General features: G+C 36.1%; 2 protein-coding genes across 4 annotated transcripts in view; one reads left to right on the top strand and one right to left on the bottom strand.

Moving 5' to 3' along the window:
• The window catches only part of LOC145981335 (uncharacterized), a 235,457-nt gene extending 228,230 nt beyond the window's left edge, over positions 1–7,227 (top strand). For 2 of the 3 annotated variants that reach the window (XM_083114550.1, XM_083114549.1), the window contains 4 exons: positions 998–1,204; positions 2,645–2,716; positions 4,029–4,116; positions 6,166–7,227. In XM_083114550.1, the coding sequence (XP_082970676.1) occupies positions 998–1,204; positions 2,645–2,716; positions 4,029–4,116; positions 6,166–6,256 (458 nt within the window). In that variant the 3' untranslated portion in view covers positions 6,257–7,227. The remainder of the gene's footprint in view (positions 1–997; positions 1,205–2,644; positions 2,717–4,028; positions 4,117–6,165) is intronic. The other variant, XM_083114551.1, reaches the window with a different exon arrangement.
• Atg13 (Autophagy-related 13) overlaps positions 1–20,117 on the bottom strand; it is a 361,003-nt gene that overhangs the window by 271,326 nt on the left and 69,560 nt on the right. The window lies entirely within an intron of this gene.

Here is a 20,117-nt window from a genome sequence, read left to right as displayed (position 1 = left end):
GAAGGTTGAAATGTTACGTTTAGTTTATGTTTTTAATAAAATAAATTACTGCCTTGGTCAGCATATTTATATTTTTTTCATAGTAATGGAAACAAGGCTTAATGGTGTTATAATGTTAAGGTTCATGTTTATGAAAAAAACGCTTTCTAAATAATCTGGAATTTGTTATGAGAACATGACAGGTCCGGCCAAAAAGTTGGGACAATAAAAATCTATTGAACAGAGGTCTAAAAATTTCACATTTTTGAGTTATAATTGAGGGAAAATATTAGAGCGGAGCCGATACCACTTTGAACTGATACCAATGCCGACACTCTTACAGATTCCCACTGATACTTGAAAATTGCAACAATTAAAATTTGTTCAAAATTATTGATCAATATTGGTGTGTAAATATTCTTCTCCAATTATATGCATCAATTTACCAAGAAATTTGTTTAGAATAATCAAGAATTTAATCAGAATATGAAAATAGATATTTGTTGCAAAAAAAAAGTTTGAATTTTGCATAATTTCCAGAATTATTAGACTCAGTCAAAATGTTGCGCGGCATTTTTGTGGATGCCATGAAATACCAATATGTTGGAAAAGTATCGACTGGTATCGGTAGATGAATTCCAACCGATACTTTCTGATTCAGATACATTGGTATCGGTATCAGCTCAGCCTTAGAAAAGATAGTTAGCAAAGTTTTCAAAAAATATCAAATATAAAATGTAATTAAATCTATGTGAAAAGAAGCTATTGTTAATGGTGAATGGAATTGATATATCAGAATATCAGATTTGCTCACGAAAAATGGTGACAGTTTTGAAAAAAAAAATCACTTGTCCCGTCCTTATTTATGCATTTATTTAATTTCTCATCATATTGTCACATTTTCATCATTCAGTATCAGTAACCATTTCCAGAAATGGAGATCTCACTTCCATAGTTTACCTTTGTTGTGTTGTGTTTTGTTTTGTGAAAGTAATACTAGCATGTGCATGGATTTCAGCTTCGTTCAACTTCTCTGGTCAACCTTGTGTCCCGCTGATCCCTTTCCACAATGAAGGAGCCCCCTGCCTGGAATGGTTGTGGAGCAAGATGTGCCGTCCTAGCTGCCCTGAAAACCATTCTATATATAACTCAATGTCTTTCTCACTTTTCATGTGCGGTGCCAACTTTGTGTGGTATCACAGCGAATCCACATCGGACTGCCTACGTAAGTATTAAATTGATTTCATTCATTTTAATTCGCTTTTTGAGCCACTTTTGGCTAATTTGCAAAGTTGGGGAAGAGTGATGATATGATGAAATTGATTAATGAACACTCACAAACATCCATGCCCAGGCCGTGATTAGAACCTGGGACCCCTGGAGTTGTAGCACAATGTGCTAACCACTCCACCATGGGGGTCGGCATGTAAGTATTAGAAAATTTAGAAGTATATAATGAAAGAACGTATACTAAAATCTATGACAATTGCCAAGGAAATTTAGAATTCTATTCTTATGCTGACAATTTAGATACTGTTACGTGTTTTAAGAATAAGCAAATCAAGACAAACAGAAATATTTATAAGTCAAATATTTAATCTTCATTGCCACACCTTTGAGATGGAAAACAGTAGATACAAAATATTTGGTATTTTCTATCATTTAGATAACACAATTAGGGTATATGGATAAAAAGATTCTCTCGGGAAAACAGCCATGCTATTTTTTGGATACTCTTTTGAACCTTTGAGAGTTTATGCCACCAAGAATTATTGTTAACACTCAAGCATATCGACATAATGGGCCAAAAGTCATGATTGGATACTATTTATAGTGTAAGAAAATATTATTCACAGCAAATTCTTATAAAAGGTTGTCATGGGTTGACAGTAATGTTTATTCTCCTCACATACGTTGTGTGGTAATAATTTGTCTGTTTCCCAATAGAGGTCAATCAATCCTAAAACCGTGATCAGGTGTCAGGTTTTCAGATCATAATGAGAAATTTGTTTGATCATTGAGAATTGCACTGACATTAATCTTACATCCTTGTCCTATTTCACTCTTTAATTTATCTAGTTCAGTTTCATACAGTTTCTGCATTGATTGCTGTATTTCCTTTCAAATGTTAAATCATTTTGTGATCATGACTTTTGGTCCACCCTGTTGAACTGATGTTCATGTTATCTGAGAGACTTTTCCTCACTGCCAGGATAGTTTCAAAAATTATTTTTAACAATACGTATATAGAACATTTATAAACACACATAAAATTTATGTATGGCTATTCATGTAAATACTGAATTAGTAACTTATCAACACATCCTAAAAGTTTCCTCAACAGCTTCCGAAAATTCTACAATTTTTCATGGTCATTTTGGTATTTGATTTCACCTTACTAGATTTACACTTATGGATAAAATCCTGAATTGAATACTGTCTATCTACCTGAAATAGGTAGGGAGAACATCAATCAACATCCTACATATCCTACAACATCTTTTTCAGTATTACTATTCAGTTTCAGTTAGAAAAATTGCACCTTTATTTATTGATTGAGCTTTGACGAAGTGTAAATGAGATGGTTCCTAACTTCTTTGAAAATATACATTTGATGTGTGTACAAAATGTGCAAAATACAGTTTTTGCTTTCTTTCCCATTCAGCAACTGAATACCCATCGTCGAATGGTTGCTTGCCCGGTTGGGAAACCGCAGAGATGGATCATAGTATATGCAGTAAGTAAACTCACTTTTAAAATAGTTGCTACTTATTTAAGAGATATACAGGGTGGTATACAAGTGTATAAAAATGTATTGGGAAATGTTACAGAACTGGTTGTGGTATCATTTTGTAAGAAAACACATCAAGTTTGATTAGCATTATGGAATAGTACCAAATTCCACCACCGCAAGCACCAGCGACAGTTCCATTAAAAATTGCTGCTTTCACAGGTCAAGAGCAAGCTTGCTGTGTTCTTTGTGTTCACCACCTCACTACCTCACCCAAGTCCCACTTATCCTCAATAACCAATTTCCAGGATGATGAATGAAAGAAGTCAAGAGACTCCATTTTATTCCTGGTCTTCCACCACTCCTCTCTTTCCACAGTGTTTCAATCTTGTCCTCTTCTCCTAACACTCTCTGCTATCTGTTCTTTCCACCCACATCTTGGTCTCCCCTTTGACCTTATTCCCACTCCTTGTGCATTCTAAGCTCGTACTGGTAGTCTCTCTGCATCCATCCTCTTCATGTGTCCAAACCATCTCATCTGTGCCTGATCTATCTTGTCCTGAAGCTTCACCACACCCATTGTCTGTCGGATCTCCTCATTCCATATATTCTATCCCTTCTAGTCTTTTCCAATACACTCCTTAAAAATTTCATCTCCACTGTCTGCATCTTTCTATTGTCTCTCTCTGTCATTGTCCAAGTAATTATTGGTACATAGTATGTGTTATATATTACCTTCTTGCATTTCATAGGTACATCTCTGTTCCATATTAATCTTCGAATGCTTTGATATAGTCCACCACCCACTTGTCCTCTTCTGTTTACCTCCTCATCTATTCTTCCACTTCTCTCAATTATGACAAAGGCAGAAGGAGCCTAAATAGTGTCTCTTCATTTGGTTGTAATAAGACACAAAATAGTAGCAGCAAACTTATTTGTAAAATGTAACAAATGATTGTTGAGTAAATTTAATTGTAAAAAGTGAACACAATGTCAAGCCAGGCCACTTTATTCCGGATGAAGTTAACTATGCACAGAGTTTCCAATTTCCTTTTGATATTCTTTACTGACACTACCATTTAGTGGTGTCACAATGTATCACAGGGGACAAATTGTTCATGACATTTGTACATTTAATGATAATGAAAGTAATATTTAAATATAAAAACAGTTGCCATGACTCATGTGATAACCCGCATAACATCATGTGTAGCTGCATGGGCTTTGTACACTCTTACAAGAGTCTCTAATTATTTTGTCTGTGACTTAGGTGTCTATGTAAACTGGATCAATAAATATTTGTTTTTGTATTTTGCAGTGGCATGTCCCCCCGGGATGCATCGTCCACCCGGATCGTCGATATGCCTCACATGTGCCGTGGGATCTTACCAAGATCGCTTCGGGTGGTGAGTAATTTACACATTGGACTTGTCTTCTTAAACACAAACATATATTAATCACATTATATTGCATGGGTGTAGGATCTGGAGCATATAAAGTGAGCAGACCCTAGAACCAAAACTGTTTAGTTGATTTAAAGAAGCCCGGAGAAATTGTTAATCTTAAATTCTGAGTTTTTATTGGTGTTGAGTTTAAGTGGTGGACCAAAAGTCACAATACATAGGAAAAATAAATAAGTTGTGATAAGAAACAACGTATTCATATAATATGCTCGACGTGGTTGCCATTGGTTTTCTCCCACTCTTGATGAACACACATTTGAAAAGAACACGTTAAAAAATAAATAAATATGAAAACTTAAAAACAAAATTTTATTTTCCTATGTATTGTGACTTTTGGTCCACCCTGTATACATCATTTTCCTCTCACTTTCGTTTAACTGCTATGATGAGGATGAGTGATGATTAGGTGAAAATGTATAATGGGTTAAGCCTTGTTTCCATGTTAATAAAACATTAAAATGGTGACCAAGGCAAACTTTTATAGTATAAAAATATACATAAGAACGTTCTTATGTATATTTTTATACTATAAAAGTTTGTCTTGATCAGCATTTTAATATTTTATATATAAAGGGACATTCACATAGAAAGTCCATGCTCAAACTGGATCTTGAACCTTAAGTTGAAGATCCAACACACTGAACCACCTACAGTTTGTCCCAGAAATCTTTAGAGCAATACTGTGCATAATGGTAGAGAAGGGGAGAAAGTGAGTGGGCAGAGCAAAGCAGTACATGCTGCTGGTAGCTGCAGTTGCATTGCCTCCTCCGTGTAATATCTTTACCTATCACATGCAGCGATTGCTCCTTAGTGACAGTTTTGTGTTGAACTTTAGCGGTGATCAGAATTTTACAAGGTAAAAAAATACCTTCTTTGCAGACAGGCACGTAGCCAGGGGGAGGGCTAAGGGGGCTGAAGTTACCCTCCCAAAATCCTACAGATATGTAATTTAAATACTGCATAGTGGTAATTAATTTTACTTTCTTAGCAAGATTATACATTAGACCGAATAAGTTTAGTGTATAATAGGGCAACCAGCTTATAATTTTATATTTTACAATTTAATCCAAAGAAAAAATTGATCCACAGCTCCCAAAATTTACAGTTTTTTCTGTGAGAGGTCACACAATATAAACTTTATGAGTAAAATATGCACCTATTAAAGTATTTTTTTTGCATGGAATGTGTAAAATTAATAACAAAATACAATAACTATGAATTTCAGTACACTAGCTACAAAATGTAAGAAAAATGATGCCACTCATACGGTGGATCAAGTAGAAAATATATAATTATAATAATAATAATAATAAATTTGGATTAAAATTGGTTTATTTTTAATAACTTATAATAGTTATTATTGTAAAATAACAATTACAACCATGGTAATAATTATTATTGTTATTATTATTTCTACTAATCAAGTTTTATCAATGGCCTGCCCCCCTCTACAAATATTTCTGGCAACGCTTCTGCCGATAAGGGATGAGCCCCCCCCCCAAAGTAAAATCCTTGCTATGGGCCTGTTTGCAGATACAATTTACTGTCAAAAGATGCAGCTTTACTACAATTACAGCCATAAGCTAGTTCGACCAAGACTTGAACCCAGGTCTCTGGTATATTGAACTACATATTCCTTTACCAAGAAAGCCACTATGAAGCCAGGAATTCGTTATCTCAGTCAGTAGAGCAATGGTATGCCAGAGACCTTGGCTCAAGTTCTGGTCGAGCCTGCAGTTGTCATAAAGGTGTAAAGATATAACTTTGAAGGGAATTTTTTGGGTGTGCACAAGGGTTAAAAAAAAATTAAAAAACATTATTAGCGGTCATCTTTTGTAATTAAAATAACTATTTTATCAGGTTTTAACTACTTTATCATGTGAAAAATTTTGACATTTTGTTAAATGTAGAAGAAAATGATATCACACAAAGTGTACTATAATTATCTCATAGATTAAGAGTTTGACATTTATTGCTGTTGTTATTTTTCAGCACATCATGCTCAACATGCCCGGAAGGACATACTACTTTGGGATCGGGTGCAAAATCCTGTAATGAATGCATTCTACCCAAAATTACGTAAAAATCTACCATGATTACATCATGAGAGTTTGTGTGGGTGAACATGTTTACATGCAAATATGTGTGAGTGTGAAGTTGGCAGCTATAGACATATGTGGAGAACATATGATGCTTCACTGAAGTATGATTTCTTCACAACTAAAAACACTGAGTTAAATCCATATAATTTAGTGCCAGGTGAAGAGTGTATTGCAAAAGGCAAAAAGTGCCATTTTTGTAATTCATGAAGTACATGTAGTGTTTTTTAGTATGTTTTTCTGTATTTATTAGCAGTTTTGTAAATATAATTTCTATCTAACTGCTAGTGGATGCAAGTTTTCGCAAAAAAACATATCCTGCCATTGAAAGTATTTTTCAGAAGACAATATACGAGGGGGCATTCTAAAGTTATAATTATCACCATGAACAGAATTAGAGATATGGTTAAATGTGGTATGCTGTACTTCTCCATGTAGTCGCCCTGCAGAGTCACACCTCACAACTCATCGTTATAGAAGTCCTGCAATTGCCTCAAGAACCACTGTTCCACTTCAACAATGACGTCATCCATGTTGTGAAATCACTGACAAGGCCTCCCCAGTGGCTTAGTAGTAATGATGTTACCTTGTAATCAAGGATCTTGGGTTCAATACCTGGTGGAGGCACATAGTGTTTTGGATCCCATTTTAAACTGTAGGTCCAGTCCCAATTAGCCAACCCCGAAGGGACTTCCTCATCTCAGGGAAGAGAGAGAAGTCATGTAATGCAAGATCAGGTGAATAGGGAGGATGGGGAAAAGTTTTATAGTCACACTTGTCTGCTTCCATTGGGTGTATTGTTTGGCCAGAATGAGGATGCCTTTGCCGTTTGTACCACAATGTTTTTCTTTCAGCACATCTAGCAATTTCTGCAGAAGGATGAACTAGTGATGGTGTGACTGACCCTTTGAACTGTAATCAGCAGTGGCGAAGCGTGACATTTTTACGTAGTCATTGCAAGGTCAATCTTTCAACTGTGGAGGGGGAAGGGGGGGATTTCTACATTGATAATGATGATAACAGTGTTCGTACAGATGTGTGAAGTAGAGATGGCCAAATTCATTTTCTTCTACGTTGTATATGATCGTAAAATAATGAAGACTAAACTTTCTTAAATTCTGCCCGAAAAATGGAAAATTTGTTAAATGTCTCTCTCCAAAATCCGGGTAGTAAAATTTCCGAATCGAGATTTTAAATTTTCTGGAATCCTGATGGTGTTGACCATCCCTGGTGTGAAAGTAAGATATGTTAGGGAAAAGGTTCTGTCTAAGTAAGTATGTCTATCACCTCGAAAACAAAAATCTTGATCAGTCTTGTCATTCGTAAGCATAGTAAACACAAAACAACATTGAAGTACTTCGTGTTTTGCAAAGTAAGAACATTATTTTTTGGGCCTCCCCGATGGCGCAGTGGTAGCATCCTCGCCTTGTAATCAAGGTATCCCGGGTTCGATACCCGGTGGAGGCACATAGTGGTTCGGATCCCACTTTAAGCTGTAGGTCCAGTCCCAATTAGCCTTACTGTGCATAAAGTGGACTTAAAACACCAAATCAATCAATCCAAAGAACATTATTTCCAGAAAACTATATTTGAACCGCAGGATCAAAAGAAAGAAAAAAATTGAAAAGGAGAAATACTGTGAAGGAAATACACTAAATCCAGAACTGCTTCCGGCACCCCCCCCCCTTTCCCCAGCTCTTTCTAGCACTAACCGTGGGGAAATTTATGCTTTTGCTTACTTATGACGTCACTGAAAGCCTGCCGTGTTTGTGAACAAGGGGGCTGAAAAAATGCCTCTTATGACCAGACTTCAAGAGCAGGGAAAAAGCGGTCGAAGGACCTTGGATTCGCAGACCTGCTGCGATGAGTAGGCCCACCTGACACCATTGCACTCAACAGGAAATGTAGCGGGACTGCTGGGCACAGGGGTAGAACTGGGCTCTCCTTTCGATTCGCTAAGCTTAGCAAATCTCTTGCATATTTCTAGCTGTTTCATGGCGTCGAGTGACTAATTTCGCTCAAATATGTGACTATTCTGACTTATTTTTTACTTCTCTAAAATATTTAAAAAGCAATATTTTTTATTATTTTGCTTTGTCATCCGGTTGTCTCCCGATGACCGGACGCTTCGCCTCTGGTGATCAGTTAGGATTATGTCATGACAGTCTCAAAGAACGGGCACCATGAACTTCCCTGCAGATTTCTGCACCTTAGCCTTTTTGAGAGGAGAAGGAGAGGTGTTTTCACTCCTTAGTCATTTGTTTTGTCTCTGGATCATACAAACAGATCCAGCGTTCATCCATAGTATGAGACGTGAAAATAAATTCTCTTCATCCAGCTCCAATAGTCATCATCCACTGCTATAGCTATAGTTCACGCCAACTTTTCTGTTGAAATTTAATCATCAAGAAGTGAATACATAGCGTTGACACTTTAAACATGTGCAGTTGTTCATGGATAATTTTCCACATTCTCCCTTAACTGAGACCACTTCAATAGTGTTCATCTGTCTTCGAGGACAAGAGCCTCCACTTCCTTCACCGTGTGAAGATCATCCATGATTGAGGTTCTTCCACATCAAGGCTCATTTTCAGGAATATACATCTGGTTGAAAATTAATTTTCCATCCAAAAGTAGTGTTATATGATGGATTATCATCACCATAAACAGCCACCATTTCATCATGGATTTCTCAGAACTTGACCGTGAGCTTCAAGGGTCTCCCCAGTGACATAATGAAAACGTCATTGCCTTGTAATCAACGGGTTCCAAGCTCAATAACTGGGGGAGGCACGTAGCAGTTCAGATCAATCTTTACTGTATGTCCAGTCCCATTTTGCCTTTCTGTGCATAAAATAGACTTAAAAGTAGAACTTGGATTTTTAGGTTCTAAAAAGTGTGGTTTTAGGTTTCTAAAATAGGCTCTAAAATCCTAAAATAGGTTCTAAAAACCTTAAAATAGGTTCTAAAAATCCTAAAATAGGTCATAATAATCATAAGTTAGGCTCCAAAAATCCTGAAGTAGGTTCAAAAAAGTCAAAATAGTTCAAAATTCCTGAAAAATGCTGATTAGGTATAGTCACCGGCAATGAGAATGGGACACCTATATCCTGAAATACGCACTATCTTGCATAACGTTGTGTGTGTTGCCTAACCCTATGGCGATGGCAGAACTTACCATTGGAAATTTGCTATTAAAATCCTCTCTTCGCCGTATAGTTAGGCAACAATCTTTTTTCATGTTATCCACAGTCAAACTCTTCAATTTTATCTGTGAGGATCATCTTATATGTTGAAAATAATCTTTCAACAAAAACATAGTCAGTGTTGCAAACTTCAATGCTGAAATATTAGTTTGCACGGCGTGAATGCCACAAAGCACCAAAGTGACACGAAAGTGAGGAAGACCACGCAGATCAGACCACTTTGGATTGTGCAGGTAACAGTGGCACCAGACACTTTGGTTGTTTAGAGATTCGAAAAATCACCATGGACTTGGAGGAAGGGAAATCGACAGAGAATACATTTCAAACACGTTCGTCATTGACTTCTTTCGTGACCAAACAAAGCAAATTCCTCTGGGTGACATAAAAATTCTGTAAAACCTTAACACTAGAAGCGCCAGGATTTTTTACTACCTAGAAGTGCCACCTCCGGTCAAAATGACCGGTATTTAAAATTTGACCATTTCTCAATTTGAATATTGCCAATAATCATCTTATTACTAATAAAACAAAATATTTTGGAAAAAAAATACAAAATATCATGAAACCCAGCGATTTTTATTTTCCATGCACTAACTACAACAATAAATATTCATTTTCTTCAAGGAAATAAGTTTCCATCATGAAATTTCACATATTACATTTTTTGCATTTCAGTTGCTTTTCTACACCAGAAACACATTTTCCACAAACATATTTGTTGCACATTGAACAAATGTCACTTGTTTTGTTTTCATTGCACAATGCCACCTGGCATTGGCGCCTCTTTCTGGAAACAAGAGCCACTTACATTCCCTGCATGTGATATTGATGTTGACAATATTTTATTGGGCTTTGCATTCAAATGTCCTTCTCTCAGTTCCTCAGATAATTCTATCAAAGAGTTATGTCTCGTAACGTTCCTCCCCGTGACTGCCTTGTAAACTACCCAAGCATTTATTGCTGCCAGATCTAAGATATTGTAAAACACATGTACCGGCCATCTACGTGATGAAGCACTGACTGAATATTTGCGTGCCATTTGATCAACAACATCAACACCGCATTTAGTTTTGTTGTAATACTTGAATGGTTTTGGGAGTTTCTTCTGGCTTTGCAAATCTACTTCTACATCTGAATGCATGGAGCTTAGGACTAGAACATTTTTGTTTGGTTTAGCTTGGTATGCACACAATGTAATGTCCCCCTTTTTTAGCAAACATGTTTCATACACTTGTGTTCTAATGTTCACAATTTCATTAGGAATCTCCTTTCTATTTTTCTTCATAGTGCCAATTAGGCTTGTCTTCTTCTCCTTTAGCTTCTCAATGAGTTTTAGCAATGTGAAATAATTGTCAGTATTTACATTTCTACCCGCATTTAGATAAGGTGAAGTAATTCTCAATACAACATTTTCAGGTACCGTAACATTATCATTCCTTGGTTCATCTTTCCCAAGTTTATGGAAAGGCATTGTACATGTATTTGGAATGTACGTCCACTAGCATCCAAAATTTTATACCAAATTTTTCTGGTTTGTTTGGCATGTACTGTGTAAATCTACACCTCGCTTTCAAAGGAAATCATTGTTTGTCAACTGTCAGATTTGCCCCTGGAGTGTCCCCTGAGGACACATTGTCTAGAAAACATGCTTACAAACTGCAGTGTTCAAACGAAACTGAGTCTTCACTTTCTCCTTCTTATCAGCTTCGACAATATGCCAAACATATATGGGCGAGTCCAAAAGAGGAAGGAAGAATAGGGGTGGAAACTGTAAGTGCAACATTCCAATCGAGAAGTGGTTTTCCATTGTAATACATTAGCAGTCAAAATGACCGGCAATGGTGCTTCTAGGTAGAAACACAAATGAAGGGCCAGGGGGAAAAACGATGAATGTTCATTCGAGACAATTTGCCAGGAAATGAAAAACAAAGTATTTCTTTCCATAAGAACGTTAATATATGCCAAAATAATAATGCGTTTTTCAGGCACTTCTCATCGTTCCCCAACCAAGGCCGTTCTCATTCTTATAGTACAGCTTCTGAACTATCAGATGGCGTTGCGATCTCAAAATGGGCGAAAAGTCGACATTCATCGTTTTTCCCCCCGCCCCTTCAAATATTTCCATTATTATTAATTTTTTTGTAAATAACGCATAGCAGTAACAATGTACTGCAAATTTTAGGAAAAGTCACAAAATTTCAACGCACGAAGAAAAAGGTTTCTGTACAAAGCAGAAACTGCAATTTGAAAAATGGTCAAAATGACCGGCTTGGCGCTTCTAGTGTTAAAAAAATATATAAAAACCTTAGAAAGGCTTGATTTAGGTGCATAAACCTGAAATAGGTTTTAACAAGCTAAATAGGTTTTTTTAGGCCACTATCAAACTTCATCAGTTGTTGCATTTTTAATTAAACACTTACATAACTTATTATTTCTTACATACCTGTAAAGGAAAAAATAGGTTAAAACCTAAAATCCGACGTCTACTTATAACCAAAAGAACTCAACTGTGAGCTTCAATTTGGTCCATCATACCGGCTCTTGAAATGAAATGAGTTGACTAAGTGCTGCAATTTGCATCATCATTCACATAAGGATCAATGATCATAATGACACATCCGGATAGTTCAATAACTTCATGGTGGCAATTAAAACTTTACGATCCCCCCATACATAATTATAAAACAGGCAAACTATACCTTTAGAACTAAACACAAAATGGAAATTGAAGTACATACAAATTTAGACTTAAAATATTAGATTTAGTTTTTAGTTTTATTCACCTCCATCAGCTTTATAGGCACAACTTGCATCCACAGGCTACACTGTGGCTACCTGGGTTGGTAAAGTAAGGAAAGGTAAAGTTCCCCATGTCATGAAAGCACAGTTAGGGCATGTGAGGGTAGGACTCCACACATTCTCGATCTCCGCCCCTTTTTTTTAGGTGATGTGATCAGCTCCATGCTTCAGCTGACTTTACCCTTCTCCCGGGTTGCCCCCAGGTACTCATTGATTTGAGGCTGGGTGAGCCCCAGAGACATTTTATGTGGGGACAAGGTCGTAAAAATTCTGACCTTAGATCAATGTTGAATTTTTATTTGACTGGAATTAACGAGTATAAATAAAACTGAGGTGAAATTAGAAATGCATATAGCAATTAATCTGCTTAACAATCACTTACCTGTAAATAACATCTTTCAGATTGTATGTGTTTAGTATCATGTGTGTATGTATGTGTGTATGATTGTGTTCCCATTGTAAGAAATATTACTTTTGAATTGCTATAAGTTTAGAAACAAACATGACAGCTGAAAACACTATGTTAAGGGAATATCATTAGGCACCAGGTGAACAAGACAGTTTTATTTTTTAATTCTTCTTGTACGTATTCATATTTCAGTATTACAGATCTTTCTGAACAGCGATTCCACTGTCTTCAGAGACATTCACAACGTTAATACACCCTCTTGTACAGAACTTGTTTCATTTCAACTTCATTTTAATGTTTATTGAAATTATATTTTCAAGTGTTTGATGTTACTGATCGTAAAAGAATTCATCACATATTTCTCGCAGCATTCTGTGTGTTGCGGTAATTTCTGTTCCCTGAATATAATCAAAATTTTATTGCTGCATTTTTTGCTCACAAAAATTGATCTCCATATCAGAACTGAAGCAGGTATAGGAGTGGAGAATATTTTAGTATACCAAGTGCAATTCTAAAAATGCATCGTATTTTAAAGTTGTATATTTTCTGAATACACAATTTTCTCGATAATTTAAACCTAGAGATAACTATGATAAACATTAGTACAATGGGATCCATGAGTATTATCGTGCAAATGGTCCATCACCATGTTCGTGCACTTTATTTGACCCAATAAGAGCTTCAAGAATTAAAAGAAAACTCAAAACAAGCTGTTGACAAGTTCTGAACCAGCATACATAAAAATCCATTGCTTTAAAACACACAGGATGTAAGAGAAAAAGTAATGGAAATAGTCATGGACAATTTGCATGGTAATACTCTTGGATCCCACTGTACCAGTACATGTAATATCCTATATATGCACATAGTTATTTTCTTCTGTATTATTTGTGTATAAGACTCTTTCGTGACAATGATGCTTTCAGAATTTGTGCATTTTCTGATGTTTCCACATGAAAATGTGGAAGGAGAAGAGGCTTTATCAACATTGTTGACAACAATTTAACAACAAAGTATGTAATATTAGTACCTTATTTTGAATTATGAAATCTATGAGCACATTATTACAAAAGTCTGCATTTATCACATATGTGCCAATATAAATGTATATTAATTTGTAAAAATAGACAAAACATGTCAACAAGAGACAAGTTAATTACATTGTTCATTGAATTATACATTTGTATTAAAATATGTTTATTGTTTGAAACACTTCCTTATGTATGTTGGTATGAATATTATTGTCAAAATATACAATTACTTTCACTGATATTTTATATATAATGCATTAACTCTTTGTGGACAATACATTTGAAACCATCATATAAGATGAATATTGAGACAATTCTGCACAGACATTTAATTACAATAAGTTCCTTATTTCTTTTGTAATTTTGAAACATGCTGCCAAGAAGTAAATTTATGTAAATGCACATAACATATTTTAAAATATTATGGATGAGTTACTGCTTTAATAATTATGTTACTCATTGTAAAAGTAATTAGCCAATATCGATCTGCTCTAACACTTCATGTAATGTTAATGATTTCTAAAGATGAAAATAGTATTGTTCTTTCAATACCACTCAATAATTTCGAGTTAATACATTTGGCAAAATAAATAATACATTGTTTGTTAAAATGAAAAAAAACATTATTAACAAAGCATCTGAAACATTAATGAGAAAGGTAATCATGAAGTGATCACAAATTAACAGTGGCAGCGATTAGGGGAGCAGTTGCCCCCCACTTTTTGACACTTTTGTCCCCACACTATGCTAAACCTTATCTACACAGGGAAATATACTGTCTTTGGCCCCCTAGTTTTGGCACTTTGCCCCCCCCCCCCCACCAGGTTTTGGAACCCAATCGCCACCACTGCAAATTAACAACTGAAAAGGGAATTTTGAATAATCACACAACTACAATCCAGCTTCAACTAGAGCTGATTGTTGTAAATTTTGTGCAAAGTTCACATTTTCTTTGGTTTAATATGATCTTGTAGCAAAAATTATTATCATGATTACTTTAAATGTAATAATCATCGCCATGAAAATCCTTGTACATATTTTAAATAAAGAAAATATGAAAGAATGCAACATTTTAAACTTCAGAATGGAATTAGATTCTGACTGATTCAGTTCTAAACAATATAATATACCTGTCATCTCAAATTTCTAACATATCATAAATTTGAGGTTCAAATGTTTAGATAAACCTGAAGTTGAAAAGAGACCAACTTTTGGATATCTGAAAATTAACTTTTATTTTGGTTTCATAACAGTAAACCCTACAGGTTAACACCTATTCAGTACTGAATATTTTTAAGTATTGAAATTTTTTCATGACCTGGTACCACTTATATGAGTATCAAAATAATATCATTTTGCACACTTGTACCTTTCAAGTTTTCAAATATGTATTATTTTCTCTTGGTTCTCATTACATTTATCATGCAATAACAATTTAAATTTTATATGTTAGAGTTTACATTAAAACACATGACAGAAAATACCTCGACTATAACTGCCATGAATAGACTAGATAACTTCAGGTCAAATTCCATGAAGTATAAAAAAGAATTGTGAATTATAGATATTTATTTGTAATATACATCGTTGGTTTTGGTACTTGCTAACATTTTTTTGTAATGATGATGTCACAAAACTTAGGACTTTTACTGTGATAGATCCCTTATGTTCATCAACTGTAGTTTGAGGGACACATCAAATAAAGAATAACAGCAATGTTGTATTTACCTCAATCTATTTCTCTACCTAAGGTTGCCACACAGCTCATTTAATATACTAGGGGTGCTGAAAAGTTGATGGCCCAACCCAGAAGGAATGCAGTGTAAATGATGAAATTTCACAGTTACTCAACGTCAGTGGCGAAGCACGACATCTTCATGTAGGCATCGCAAGATTAGCTAAACGTCAGGGCAGATCTTTCAATGGGGAAGGACAATATTTCTCTGCGATAAACGCCAAGGTCATTCCCAATTCAACATAAACGCTCATACCACAGATTTTACAGCTACAAAATATTGTTCAATATATGTTTTTACATTCGCAGTGGCGTGCCCAGGATTTTCGAAAGGAGGTTACATGTGCTGCTTTTTAGTAATCATTCATAATTTTGCCATATTTTTCTACCTTTCACAGTCTTATTTTTTATATTGAGCCTAAGCAGGAATTATGACCTTCACCAACCGCTCCCAGAGCACACCACTGGGCACTCGGAAGAATCTTGATGTCTTGAGAGAAACCCTGCAGTATGGCTGTAAACGTGAGGATGGGGGCTGGAAAAAGGACTGTTATGACCCAGATCTTCAAGAGTGGGTGAAAGTAGAGGTTGTTGGACCTTGTCGTAGGGTCTGCCTGTTCGGAAGAGTTCGGCTGTTCTCGGCACCAGCAGAGACCAGAGATTCGCACCATTCTGCGATGAGCTGAGCTGTCCAACACCATTGCCTTCAATAGGAAACTTGGCAGGAGGTAGTACCGATCCCTCATTTCGATGCACTAAACTTTACCAAATCTGATGCTTATTTTGAGCTGTTTCATGCTGTCGCTTGGCTTATTTCGCACAAATATGCGATTATCCTGACATCCTTTTTATTAGTTTTTCTCTAAAATATTTGAAATGCAATATTTTTAATATTTGCTTGGTCATCGCTGCATCTCCCAATCACTGCTCAATGTACTCCTCTTGAAGCTCAATAATGCACTTTCTGGCAGAAGGCTCCAACTTTTGAAGACCCTTTAAAAACAATCCAAAGTTAGCTCCTCGCACAAACTTTCAGTGGCAGTGTTAACCTTCTGGCCATAGACACCAGAATGGCCCCATCCTATGCCAACCTCTTCATGAGAAAACTCGAACAAGAGTTTCTGAAGACCCAACCCCTGAAACCTCTCCTATGGCTCCATTTTATTGATGATTCATGCTCTGGGCACATGGAGAACCATCTCTATCCACTTTGCTCGACCACGTTAACAATTTCTGTTGCCTAAAGTTCACCTGGACCCACTCCTCCAACCAAATCACTTCCTGGGCATGGACGTGCACATTGGGGAAGGTTATTTTGAAAACATCAATCTACAGAAACCCATCAACCATAAGCAATACTTACACTTTTCCAGCTCCCACCCGTTCCTTCAAGAAAACCATCCCATTCTCCCTGGCCCTCAGAGGACAACGCCTCAACACTACGTTGAAACTTCATTGCTGTTTCTACAGCAGACGATTTTCAAGGAACCCGCTTCCTGTCCAAAGCTCCGTCACCCCTATTTAGCCACTGATCTCGTCGGGTTGGCGTATGTGCACTTTCATCCAAGGTCTCGGCTAAGGCAGCCAGACGGTAGTCACTGATATTAATATTGATCACGTATTGGATTACGTAACAGGTAAAATACTTCTCTTAAAAATGCAATGAGACTTAAACAAATTCCTGTTGCTAACGCATAGAAGGCTACCTGCAGATGATACATCAGCAATGCCGACTTTTCACTGGAATTTCCTACAAGTATTTGGATAAAATTTTTCTTAACATCAGAATTCCATTTTTGCAAGAGACCTACTTCGAACAATCGTTCTATGATTCTGTTCATTCTCGGAAGGTAGGGAGAAGTCTTGGGAACAATGAATGCCGCTAGACCTAGTCCTGCTTTCTCTTTTACAATGTGGACTAGAGAATTTCCATTAGGTAATCTATATAGGTATCTTGCATATTCACTTGTATCGTCTCGGCCATACATTATGGCATCGCGAGCATGAACTACATGGCTAAATAGTTTGGTCAAGTTCTCTACGCCATGAGGTTTCACGGATAACCTCTTCACCCATCCATCAGCATATTGTTGTAGCTGAGTGACGTGACCGGGATAAGCAATGATGGGTAAGCCAGATTCAACAATATCATCAAATGTATCTATGTCTGGATAATAGCTAGGAACAAGCATGAACTTAAATAGAGAACTCTGGTATAAGCTGGATATTACAAGAAAACCTGCTACAGAAAATGTAAATATTGTTCTTAAAGCCCTCTGTTTAGGAACTTTGTTCACTGATATTTGAAGTAAAATGGATAATATGTATAATGCATTTTTAAATGAATCCTCTGGTTGTCTTCTAATATGAAGAATTTCTTGTGTGAACTGCCATGAAAGAAATAGAAATAGAAATGTTCCAAAGATTGCCAACCACGTGATCTCCTTGAAAGGAAGAAAAGGACAAAGCCACTGTGGTATCTGCTGTGCTTTTGGAGCCAGGAATACCAAGTGCTGAAAATCAACAACCGAAGTAAAATCGACAATGTTGTACCATTTCAGAATGATTGTCCTTTCCATGGGGAAAATATCCGAGTAAGAAGTCGCCACTTCCCAGCCAGGCCCTTTCCATGTTCCGTTAGCAAACTCTATATCTTCTACTCGATTTTCATACTTTTTTACCAACACAGGCGTGAAATTCATATGAGTTACTATCGTTTCAAAGAGTCTTCCTGTTTTCAGAGACACATTCAATGAACCATCCGCACTCAAATATACCCACACATATGGCAACATACTAAATTCGCTTATGTAGAGTGGGTATTTGTGCACATTCTGAAATTTCTCTTCAGATAATCCTGAAATGTGTACATTCCTATTATCGTTCACTTCCGTGCATCCTTCTACAGCTCTTTGAAGCAATGTTTCATTGAATGGATTGTATGATGAAAGAGTTAGACAATATTTCGTAAGTCCAGTTTCAATCATTTCGTTTCTGGAAATTACTTCGACATTAATAATCTTGTTTTCCCATAGTTTGTGGAATAATGTCTCCAGCTGTTGTCTATTTACCATATTAAGGATAATTATAAACTTTCCCCTTGTATTATGGAAAGCCTTGCTATTTAGAAAATGTAATAGAAAATTCACATTAGTTGCAAACAGAAGAAAACAACTGGTTTTGCTCATTTGTTGCCATGTTTTGTGAGGTTTTGGTAACATCACTTCATTGCCTGGTCTATAAGACTGTACAGTCCAAGGTATATTACAATTTCCAAACAGTGACTGAAGAATATCGCTCAGTATGTTGTTTTCATTAAATGAAATAATACTGAGCTGACGTTCTGCTTCTAGATGTATTAAACAGATTTCTTTCATTATTTGTGAAACCCCTCCATGTGATTTAGTTTTAATAGCAGTATCACGAAGGAAATTTTCTGAACAACAGAACTGATTTAACAACACTATATGTATTAGAACAAACTGTAGCATTGTCTTTGCTGAACCAACACTAAGAGGTAATCACTGTAGCCGGTAATATCTGTGAATTAAAATGACGTATCAATATAAATCACAAAGTAATGAACATATTAAATAAATAATGTAATATATTGTGCGTACATTAAGTTAAATCAAACTGAATATGGGCAGGCACACAACTCCAAGGTATTCTTTAAATTATCGCCGCTTTTCCTTTAAAATTGAATGAAAAATAACCTCATCTATGTCAAGAAACTTGAACTATTTCATAAGGTTATACACAGTATCGGCGACTGGTTGACAAAACTAGAGGTGGGGAGGGCAGTTTAGACAAAGCTTAGCGTTAAGAGGCCATAGGGGCGAAAAGTGGCAAAAAGTGAGGGGGCAGTTGGCTTTACGTTGGTTGGCAAATTAAAGTTGGTCTTACGTTGGGCCAACGGTTGTTGCCAACGCTTGCCCAACCATGGAAAAGTGAATCAAAATCAGTTCTAAAAACTACTTTCTCCTGTTAAGACGACTCTCAAGAGTATGCTGTAAATTCTAGAGTGTAAAATACATGACATGTAACAGTGTTTCTTGAGAATGTAGTTCAAGATCTATACATGTAAAATTAACAAGGTTATGTGCAGACTAAATTCCATGAAAGGTGAAAAACTTAGTTAACTCTAGGAAGTGTTTTGTGTCACCCCTTGAAGGTACCTTGAAAACAATGGTACCATGTGAATAAGAAAGTGCTGTGTATTCTTTTTTATTTTACACAAATAATTTCTGCTAGAGATTATACTTTGGCTCACAATAAATTATATATATATCAGAACACAAATCCATCTATGCGTAACGTAAAAACCACATATTGGGCCAACGTTGGAAGCACAGCCAATTAAGAATTGTCAAACGGTATGTTCTTATGTCTCGCCAACCATTTTCACTACCATTGGACAATCACCTTTGGTTACTTGTTTACTTGGTATGTTTATATATATAATTTTATCATCGACTTTCCATTTTAGTGATCTTTCATAAGGGAATGAAATTACACCTGATGGGTAATATCTCTCACTCTGAAAACAACTATATCTTCAGCTGCCTCCTTGCCTGGTAGCTGGGTCAAAAATTTCTGTTCCTATTTTCTTTATTTCAAATACACCCGTAGAGGTTACTCGCTACTACAAGTATGAATGAAGAA

The sequence above is a fragment of the Lepisma saccharinum genome, chromosome 29 (assembly GCF_977018435.1).
Source record: "Lepisma saccharinum chromosome 29, izLepSacc3.1, whole genome shotgun sequence".
In the NCBI taxonomy this organism is placed as follows: Eukaryota; Metazoa; Arthropoda; class Insecta; order Zygentoma; family Lepismatidae; genus Lepisma; species Lepisma saccharinum.
The sequence above is the reverse complement of the archived record's forward strand: the minus strand, read 5'-3'. Positions and strand labels throughout refer to the sequence as shown.